Here is an 11303-nt window from a genome sequence, read left to right on the forward strand (position 1 = left end):
CACGCCCTCTCGCGGGTCCGGGCGCGGGCGCGCTTCGCGGCCTTTAGCTGGCCGAGTCCCGGGCCTCCTGCGGTGGGCGCGACCCTGCGCCTCGGCGGCCATGGACTCCAAGGGGCTGCAGGTGAGCGCGCGGCCGGACGGGCTTGCCCTGGGTTGGCGCTTGCCCGGGGGCGCGGGCGGAGCCCGGGGACTCCGAGTGTGCTGGTCGCCGGTGGCCGAGGGCCCTGGGAACCGAGGCCCGCGCCGGCCGGTCCGGAGTCGGCCCCGCGCTGAGGGAGCCTGGCCGTGGACTTCGCCCCCGGGGATGGAGGGACAGGGCGCTGCGCCTCCGGGCGCGATTCTTAAGGATGTCGGACACCGGACGGAGGAAAGAGCCGGGAGAGACTGGCAAAGCTGCCAAAGCCCCGGGGCTGGGACGCGGAGGAGGACTCCGGGACGAGCCACTCATCGCGTGGTGAATGGTGGTGGGCTGTGTCTTGCCGTGCCTCTGCCTTGCTAACGCCTAGACTTTCGTCCGAAGTCCGGAAAGGGAAATAGGAAGGGTTAGATTAGATTCCGAGTGTGGATTTGCATCTCAAGTGTCAGCCCCAAGGCCCTCCCCCAGGAATCTGCCTTAGTTTTGTACTTCCATCCTCCCGCTCACCCCACCCTCAGGGACCCAGACTGTCACCGTGTCCTAAGCAGTGTATAGCTTCTGTCGTACATTACTACATTGTAGTCTTTAGGTTACATCTGGAAAATGCAAACTTTTCTGGGGAAGAGACCAGTTTTTTACTCATCTTCGTATCTTTAGTGTCAGTGCCCGGCAGTAGTAAGTCAGTGAATATCTGTTGAACTAAAACCTGAACCATGACAGTGACAATGATTTTTTTTTTTTTTTTTTTTTTTTTTTTTTTTTTTGGTGGGGGTGGCAGTGGCAATGGCAGTGATTATGAAGTGTGGTACGAAGACTAGAGAAACAGAAGAACCGAAGCGACTGTTCACACTTAGCCATTGGGGGCAGATGAGAAGGGAGAATCGTGACCCCGTTGCTGGTTTAGACAACAGATAGCAAATGAAAATGAATCTCGAGCTTAGATCCGTGGTCTCGGTTAGACACTATTTTTGCGTTTCATCAGCATACAGGGTTCAGTGAAGCTTTTTCAGAACAGTGCTTTTACACTGTGGTAATCTTAATCTTTGCAACCACCTGTAATTTGTTTTACTAGAATCGTAAGCTAGAGTGCTGTTAAGGACCAAAGACAGGCAACCCCATCTTTTCACCTTTAGCTTCTTGTTCTTTTCCTAATACTTTGCTCCTACCACCCAGGAGAGTTATAGGTGCTGAATGTTACTAAATGTCGGACAATTAAAAATATCCTTATCTGTGGCAAATTAAACGGTTGTCCTTGACCTTAGAGAATGGGCCACTGAAGGGAAATCGCAGGCAGTTCTCTCTGAGGCACAAGAGGAAAGAAGAGTAAAGTTAACAGAAAAATTTCCTGAGATCTATGGAAGGAGGAGGATGTAGCCCTCCAGGAAAAAAAGACTAAAACAGAGCTGTGTAGACTCCCTTACATTTTAATTCTGCCAACAGGTGGTTCGTATTTTTCACTTGTGCTAAACCAGGATAGGTAGGTATTGGCTGACCCACATTAGATTATGGAGCAGAACCGCTTGTGTCAGTGGTGGTGGTAAAATGTGGCTTCCTTCCTTGATTAGGTCATCAGCTAAGCCTTAGAGAAGATCCCTGGAAAAGTGGTGTAAAACACAGACCCAGTTCATTGGAACTTAGTATCTCTTGATGGGTTTTTGCCTTATAAATTAAACAATATCATTTTTTAAAAAAGCCTAAAGGTAGTCATTTGCACTGGAAAGTAGTTTAGCTCCCTGAGTATTTCTAATAGTTGATCTGTGTTCAAATGTAGAACATGTAGGGCACCACTGGACAATAAGTTGCTGTTTAATTTGTCATTATTTTGTAATGCTACCATGACAGATTACTTTTACTCCCATCTGGCAGTGGAAACCTCATCTTTAAAAATTAATTAATTAATTCTGGACTGGCCAGATAGCCCAGTGGACTAAAGCACCTGGTTAGGCAGAGCACAGGGACCAGGGTTCAATTCCCAGTGTGCCATGCTTGCCCCATCCCAGGGGCACACTGAGACAGACTGAGACTGGGTGTGGTAGTGTGCCCCAGGGTAATCCCAGTGCTTGAGAGGCTGAAAATGGCAATCACTATGAGGCCAATCCTGAGTACTGAGACCCTGTAGATCTTTTACTAAATACATTTTTTTAAAAAAAAATCCTGTTTTTTTTTTTCTCTTTTTCTAATTTTTGAAAACTTTAAGAAATATGGGTAAATGAAAAGGTTTGATGAAAGTCTGATTTCAGTACTGTTACCAAAAAAAAAATGGAAAAATTGAAATTATTAGGAAACAGAGTTATTTCAGTAATTTTGTGTTCCTTCTGTTATGCAGTCCTAAGTGTTGGTTGCTAGGGTAAAATCACATGAGCTAAGTTTTCAGATTATTCAAGGTTTTAAGTTGATATCTGTTTCAGAACTCCGGAATCTCTCCTGAACTTAACCCCTTGTTTCTGTTTAGACGTTGATTAATTATTATTGTCAAGAGCGGTATTTCCATCATGTGTTACTTGTTGCCAGTGAAGGAATGAAGAGGTATGGCAGTGACCCCGTCTTCAGGTTTTATCATGCCTATGGTACACTGATGGAAGGTAGGCACCACTCATTAAATAATTAAGTTCTAGATTCTTGTTTTGAGCTAAAAATAATTTTCAACTTTATAATCTTGACCTTTCAGGTAAAATTCAAGAAGCTCTTCGAGAATTCGAGGCTATTACAAATAAACAAGATGTATCACTTTGTTCACTAATTGCACTGATATATGCACATAAAATGAGTCCTAATCCAGGTATAGTATTTAAGCATAATGTATAGGTGAAGTTTCCTTACTTCATTGTGATTTCTACAATATTTGGTGTGATCATTCTGTATTATATACTATTTATAGATACTTTTTACATCATAGTCTTTTAACTTCCTGACAAGAATGTGAATTCATCAAGCGTAAGAAATGTATGTCTAGGGGCCGGGGAAATGGCTCAGTAGAATAAGTGCTTCCCTGGCAAGTGCAAGGGCCTGAGTTCAATCCCAGGTTCCGCAAAAAAAAAAAAAAAAAAAAAAATGTATGTCTTATTTTTTTCATATTCCATACATCCTATGGCAGAGGTTTCACTAGTACATAAGAATTATTTGATATGGTTTAAGGGTAATATATATTAGCAATTGTTATTCAAAAGGTGAGCAAACAGCTGTCCCTCCAAAAAAAAAAAAAAAATATATATATATACATATATATATATATCCTGCATTAGCCAACTTTACAACTTGTTGTATGCTAATAGAAACAATGTGTAGCGTATCTCTTGTATATTAAGGCTCTGGAAAGCTTTTTAGTTCCTCATTAGGGCTAGCTCTTGGAAGACAGTAAATTTTTATCCAGTAGTAGGTAAGAATGTGTGACTAACTTATAGAAGGAAACTTGTTGATAAACTAGTAATTAAAATTGTGTTTTATTGTCTTAGTATATTCTGCTTTAAGGCTAAGAGAGTAGTACTCTATATTATAGATAATAAAAGAACAGAAATATATGCCATACATATATATACATATATATGGTAATAGCTAATAGTTGTGCTATTTTGAATATACAGTGACCATCTGTTAGAGAATAGTTTCTTAAATATAAGAGGTTTTCTTAAAGTATTGAGCTCCTTCACCTATGTGCACATACGCAATAATGCTAAGTTGTTTAGAACACTGTGTTGAAAACCAGACTAGCATAGCCAGGCATGGTTGTACATACCTTGAATCCCAGTACTTGGGAGGCTGAGGCAGGGTGGTCCATCCTGACAACATGGTAATAATATTTTGTCTCAAAAAAAAAAAAAAAATTAAAAACATTAACAAAAGCAAACTAACAATTTTGTGTTCATTTCTGCAGAGGACTATAAATTGATAAAAATGAGTCTAAGCTGGGCATGGTGGCACACACCTATAATCCCAGCACTGGGAGGCTGAGGCAGGAGAATCTTGTGAGTTTGAGACCAGTCTGGACTACAAAGTGAGCTCAAGGCCAGCCTGAACTGCATAGGGAAACCCCATCTCTAAAAGATAAAAGAAAAAGAAAAAAAGTCTATATTGTTTGGAATTTGTATATGCCATTACTATATTAAAGTATGCTGGGAAGGCTTTGTGAGTGATAGGAACTTGTTCTAGTCTTTGCAGACAATGTGAAGTTTGAATACAAAGGATATTAATGAGACAGGAGAAATGGGTCAGCAATCCATAGAGGTTGCCCAGCATTTGATTCTCTTACAGATCTCCTTTCTCTCTGCACCAGTTGAAGTAAGTTTTTACCTGAAGCCAAGCATTTGCATAGGAGCATTGCAGTGTCAGTAAGCCAGAAATGGAGGGAAGGAGAGATGGCTTAGAGATATTTGAGGGCTGATTCTACTTTCCACCTTATGATGCCCAGTGAACTAACTAACTAACTAACTAACTAACTTTCTTTCTTTCAACTCAGGCCCTTGTGCTTGCCAGGCAAGCACCTATTCTACTGAACCATCTCCATGCCCCCCCAACCCCAGTGAACTTTAGAAGGGACTTGGGTATGTGTAAATATTACCTAGGAAAGCCTGGACTGTTGGTGTGTTAACTTCTTGAAAGCCAGTGTAAGTCCTTATAACATGACTCAAGCTGAGATCTAGCACCAACCAGCTTTGTGCAAATAGTGCCATAGCTTACCGCTAACCTGTTAGGGACTAGATGCAACTGTAGGCTGAAACACACAGTGACTGTGTCTGCCTGGATACATTGATTGATTTTCATTTCATGGCCACTTAGTGAAAACTTCTCAAAGGGTTTGGGGGCAGGCGTGTTGATCATTTGACCTATAATAATCACTTACTTCATTTTCATTTTCATTTAACATTGTTTTCCTCTCTCAGATAGAGAAGCTATTCTGGAGTCAGATGCCAGAGTGAAGGAACAACGTAAAGGAGCTGATCAGAAAGCTTTATACCATGCAGGCCTGTTTTTATGGCATGTTGGACGTCACGATAAGGCGAGAGAATACATTGAAAGAATGATAAAGATGCCCAACAGTAGCAACGAGGTGGCTGATTTTCCTGTTTTGGAATAATAACATCAAAGGAAGTTTATGTTATTTATGTATTCAGTAGTATCTTGTTTAGTTCTTATTGTCTGTTGTTAAATGTCAGCTTTTTTAAAATATTTTCTGTACTGTAGAGATTCTCTATGGTTGCTTCATTTTGTCCTGATAACTTGAAATGATGCTTCCTTGGTTCCTTCTTTTTCTGTTCCCTTTTTCCTCCTCCACTTACTGTTTGCTTACCTTTCTTCTTTTCTCTTTTGTTGAACAATTCTGCATGATGACACTGTTACTTCTACTGCTGGTAATGCACAGATGAAGAGTACATCAGTTTTACTTTCTTGAACAAATTGCAATGTCTGGTAGTGGCACAGAGCTTGTACTCAGCATATATTGTGAGAAAAATTACAAATGTTTGAAGAATATGTAATGATAGTGCATAGGAAAATTATACCTAACATTTACTACTTGCTTGCTTTTTACTAGACTCTATTGTAAGTTAAAAAGAGAGATTATGTCAGTGTTGGGACGAAGAGGTTCTAAAGGACATAGGTTTTGAGCTGTAGCCTGAAAGATAGATTTCATTTCATCAGATTATAAGAAAGCAAAGTAAATCCTCCCCAAGTGAAAAATGATAGGTGGAGATGAGAAATGTTCTCTCTTGGCACAATGATAACCTTGCATTTGGTGGGAACACAAGGTAGATAAATGCAGATGATAGAAGAAAGGTCTGGAGAGATAGATGGGTCAAACTGGAGGGTCCTGTCTGTTAAGTACAAATATTTGTGTCTAATTTGGTAGACACTGAGAGATCACTGAAGTTTTTTAATCATGGGAGTAATATTATTAAAAGGTATATGCATATCCAGAAGATTAATTTAATAGTGGTTTGTGGGGTAAACTCACCTGGAGAGAAGCTAAAATGTGGGGGAACAAAAAAGGTAGTGCTTTCTGATGGAAGGTTTTGAGGGACTACACTAAAATATACACAAATGGTGTGGTGGCATACACTTGTAATCCCAGGACTTGGTAGAATGAGAAAGGAGGACTACCATGAGTTCCAGGCCAGGCTGGGCTACGTAGAAAGTTCATGGCCAGCCTAAACTACATAGTGAGATCCTGTCTCAAAATAGCAACAGCATGTGTATACATGTACAGTATTAAACTTGAGAATTTTGAATACCTTCAGGGCTTGTTATCTGGTAACAGATAAGAGGAGGGAAAAATAGGGCTGGCAAGATAGCTCCTTAGGCAAGTTCAGGGGCCTGGGTTCAATCCCTGGTAACACATACTACTCCAGCCCTGTCTCTGGGCATGCTAAACTGGCTACTGAGACTGGGCATGGTGGCGCATGCCTGCAATCCCAGCACTGGAAAGGCTGAAGACAGAAGAATCACTATGAGTCTAAGCTGCACAGTGAGACCCTGTACAAAAGGAGAAGGAAAAAATGATGAGGAATCACATACCAGGGGTGCCTCTGATATTTTAAGTCTGTATAATTCAAAGAGGAGTTAACGTCAGTATAAGAAATTTTACACTAAGAAGCTAGCCTTAGAGGGAGGTGGCAGATTTACCTTCTGACATGTATTTGTCTAGGTGCTGGCAAAACAGATGTTGGTAACTTGGGCTCCTCTGGAGAAAGAAAAGTTTGGAAAAGGTTTTGGGGAAGAAAACCCAAAAAAGTTATGTGAATCAACCAATGATAGTAGTTGAAACCATTCAAGATATAATCTAGTTGGTAGAAGATTATTGTTTAAGTCACTAATATGTCTTTTCAGATAAGATTCAAATAAGTATAGTCTTAGTTAAATACCTATACATTTATGAGATACTATAAAAAGTTGTAATAGAACAGAATATTTGTAATTTTTATTTGGTGTTAAAAAGAATAAAGAGGGTTTTTTTTTTTCTAGTCTTGTAAACTTTTCAAACCATTGGTTCACTAACATCTCAAAAGGTAAATATTCATGACTCATTGAATTTTAATTTTCAGGTTCTTTACCTTTTCATTTGAAATTCACTGGACTATTACAGAGGTTAAGAAGACAACTGCATAATTATCTGGATCTTTAATGCATGTTGAATGAGAGCTCTTCTGTTTTTCATCCTAGTTCATTTAGGTTGTTTGTTAAAAAGAAATAGTCCAAGGAGATAGCCAAGTAGAATGAGCACCTGCCTGGCAAGTGCAAGGTCCTGGGTTCAATCTCCAGTATCGCAAAAAAAGAAAAGTAACAACATGTGCTTACTTTTATATTGAATTACATTTCATTATTTTTAGAAATAGTTTACTAGAAAGCCTCAGAAGAATACTTGTTTTAGCATTAGTGGAAAATTAACCAGACTTCTTCATGCTTCATAATAATCTCTGGAATTCATAGTCTAGTTTCTAAGACTAAATTGGCAAGGGTTCAAAAGCAGTATTACTACAAGTAATTGTTCAGGAGTTATTATAGAGTCCATTTTGTTACTACTAGTAAATGATATTGTATACCTTTCTCAGTAGTTATTTCTAGCATCTCAGAAAATAGCAAATATGACTGGAATTGCTTATTTTACAGGGACAAATTCTGAAAGCATGGCTTGATATTACAAGAGGAAAAGAACCTTATGCTAAAAAAGCACTAAGATGCTTTGAAGAGGGATTACAGGACGGAAAGGATATTTTTGCTCTGCTGGGTAAGGTAAGTTGAAGTTAAGATAAATTGTTTTGAATTTGTTCAACATTTGGTACCTTAACAAACAAAATAGTCCCAAAAAAGAGAGTATTTTTTAATGATACTGTTGGTACCTCTCAGAGGGACTTGTATTTGTGTAGGGAACAGCTAGAGAAATGAATTCCATATCACCGTTCTTGAATCAGGTTATTTTTGTTATTGATTCAGCTTTCTTTCCTCAACAAATACTATCTGAGGTGTGTCAGGCATCTCTAGATCTTAGTGATGGCCTAAGCCAGTAGAACCTTCTGTCTTACAGAATTTATATTCTGCAGAGATGGGCAGCAATAAAGTTGGGTAGCAGATTAGGAGGTAGGAAGTGCAATGGGAGAGAAAAGCAGATCGTCTGGCTCCCTACTTTGGGCAGTGAGAAGCTCAATAGGTAAGATCACAGGTTTGATCTTTTTTTTTTTACCTCCCTTTAGGCACAATGCCTTGAGATGCGCCAGAATTATTCCAGTGCTCTAGAGACTGTGAACCAGATAATCGTGAACTTTCCAAGCTTCCTTCCTGCTTTTATAAAGAAAATGAAGTTACAACTAGCCTTGCAGGATTGGGACCAGATGGTTGAGACAGCACAAAGGTTAAGTACAAAAAAAGTCATGTATCTTTTTGGTCTTTATAATTACAACACCAAAAAATTATGTATATTACTTGTTATGACAGTTTTTTTAAAAATCATTATAGAATTTTTCCAAGCAAGATAGATTGATTTTTTTTCTAAAGAGAATAGAATTGAGGACAACTTAAAATTGCGTTTTTTTAAAAAGCTGAATGTATTGATTTATATAAAAATACCTGCCCTAAGATACTCGTTGGACAAACACAAATTCCTGTCCTCACAAATTTTATGTTGAAGTGAGAGGAACCATGTGCTATACTAATAAAAACAAACAGAAAAATTATGTGGTAAATGAGACATAAGTGTTACGGAGAAAAAATACAATAGAAAAGTAATTCATTCCACACACGCAAGTTGGTTATCTCAGTCTGGTCTCATTGTCTCTTGTCCAGCTTCAAGTTTCACACCCAGTAGGGTAGGTGTGGTGCCCACTGCCTTGGGTGCTGGTCATCACCAGTGTGTTCTTCCCTGGGCAAAAGAGAGGCAGCTGCCAGAGGAGACTGTTTACTTGGTGATAGCAGAGGTGCAAGAGGTTCCACTCCTGCCTGCACACCATTGCCAATGTAAGAAAATTAACCAGATCCCTACTTAAGACGAGAAGCACCTTTTCCTTGGTTCAGTTACATGGCAGAAAGTGAATATTCGAGGAGAAATGAAAAAACAAACCTGATAATTTAGTGTACCACATAACACCGGGTGAAAGATACCTTTTGTTCAGGTCATTTTAGAAGTAATCTTGAGGTAAATTTCATAAAGATCTTCATTGCTTTTGCTCGTTTCTTAGTAAATTTGTATTTTTTTCTTTCAGTTTAGTTCCAGTTATGAATAGGATTTTTACTATATTTTCTAGTGTTTTTTTTTTTTTTTTAGACATAGCATTTTTAATGTTATGAGTAACATTAATAGATTTTTTTTTTAACATTAATAGATTTTTAAATGTTTAACCCATCTTAGCATTCCTAGAATTTCTATGCTAAACTAGCCTGGTCAAGATGGATTAAACATTTATTATACTGTTGTGTACAGTTAGCTCATACTTTAATTAGGAATGTCACAAGCTTTCATCAGACTAGTATGATCTGTTCATCTTATAAAAATTTATTAAAGCTTGAATTTGAGAAACTTAAAGGTTTAAGTAATTTAGATAGCACGTTAGTAGCGTTACCAATCTGAACAGTGGCATAGTCAAAATAACAGACCAACTTTTCATGTTTTCAAATAACGTATGTATGTTTATCACCATTAACCGGCATGTTTTCCTACAGATTGCTGCTTCAAGATAATCAAAATGTGGAAGCACTGAGAATGCTGGCTCTTTACTCTTTGTGTAGGGAAGGCAATATAGACAAGGTAAGTTGTGTTCCATTTCCTGTGTTACAGATGTATTTCACCACATACGAATGTGTGTATGTGCATTCATTAGTACTCAGCTGTTCTTTTAGAATGTGTATCACAGTAGTTTTTAGTTAATTACTAGACATTCACTTCAACAAAGAAGTTAGCTTCTCATATCGATTGGTAAAGCAAAAATATTACATAGTGAAAATTACCCTTGAAATTTTCTTACATCATTATTGCAGTATGTGTTTTTTCAGATGAAACTCCTGTATTGCAATATATTTGATTAATGAAATCAGTAATACAGGATACAAAAGAGTACATATTTAAAATTTTATCATATTTTCATAATTTAATTGAGTTTGTGTAAGGTGAATAAACTTAATGTGAAATTGCATTGTACCTTACAATAAAGTCCTTCTGTTCCTGTTTCAGTGGACACATTGACTGTGTACTGGATGATAGAGAACCAGAGTCCAATCTGAATCAAGTAATGCTGTAGCAGGTTGAACTCCATGATGTTTTGTGGCTAACTTGGTTAATGTGACAGTGCCTAATCTTAGTAACCACTGAAAGATCTTAGGAGGACAAATTTTCAGTTAATTTTTCTCACATTTGTTAGGCTCTTTGGATGTAACAGTGGTAGGAGGTTTCCCTAGCATGTGTAAGGCCACACTGAAAAGCACTTTAAGTTCTTTTGCTATCCCAGAAAACATTTTAAAAAATAACCTACTACACATAGGCAGTTGAATGCCTGAATATTGATTGTAAATAAGTATTCATTTATGTGTCCTTATATCATGAAATTATTGGCGATAGAGCTTGGTTTGTATACTTAATTAATATAAGCATCTTTACCTGTCCAGAGATTTCTGTTGAATAGCAAATAGCAAATATTAAAGAATGGAATGTAAGTCCTTTATGTGTCATTATTGATCTTTTATAATAATTCAAATAGAGCTGGCCAGATAACTCAGCGGACTAAAGCGACTGTTTAGGCAGAGCACAGTGGCCAGGATTCAATCCTTGGTGTGCCATGTCAGCCCTGTCCCCAGGGCATGCTGGGACTCTGTGCTGGCACATGCCTATACTTCCAGCGCTTGGGAGACTTAAAACAGGAGGATCACTACAAGTCCAATCTATGTAATGAGACCCTATAAACCCTATGCTAAACACACACAAAAAAAAAACTAATTAAAATAGTTCTTACAACATATGGGATTCCATTGAAAGAGCAAAACTTTGTAAAGCAAAGTCTCTTAAAATTTGAGTAATAGCACATTGCATATGTGCATGTAGTATGTTCTTTTTTCTTAGTTTACTTAAAAGTTAATATGAATTTTTTTTTTTTTTTTCTAGGCTGCCAACAAGCTGGAAAACTTAGAAAATGCATTGGATATCGTGGAACCACAGAATCCTGAACTTTTTTATAAGATTACAAAAGTCTTCAGC

The 11303-nt window shown here is 38.3% G+C and overlaps 1 protein-coding gene across 1 annotated transcript in view; it reads left to right on the forward strand.

The window, feature by feature from the left end:
• The first annotated feature begins 8 nt into the window (after window positions 1–8).
• The window catches only part of Ttc21b (tetratricopeptide repeat domain 21B), an 87014-nt gene continuing 75719 nt past the window's right edge, over window positions 9–11303 (forward strand). The window contains 8 exon segments of the mRNA XM_004646388.2: window positions 9–121; window positions 2589–2718; window positions 2805–2915; window positions 5014–5180; window positions 7736–7858; window positions 8317–8474; window positions 9779–9863; window positions 11211–11294. Coding sequence (XP_004646445.1) covers window positions 101–121; window positions 2589–2718; window positions 2805–2915; window positions 5014–5180; window positions 7736–7858; window positions 8317–8474; window positions 9779–9863; window positions 11211–11294 — 879 coding nt within the window. The 5' untranslated portion in view covers window positions 9–100.

Source organism: Octodon degus, unplaced genomic scaffold (assembly GCF_000260255.1).
Source record: "Octodon degus isolate 3935 unplaced genomic scaffold, OctDeg1.0 scaffold00267, whole genome shotgun sequence".
Lineage (NCBI taxonomy): Eukaryota > Metazoa > Chordata > Mammalia > Rodentia > Octodontidae > Octodon > Octodon degus.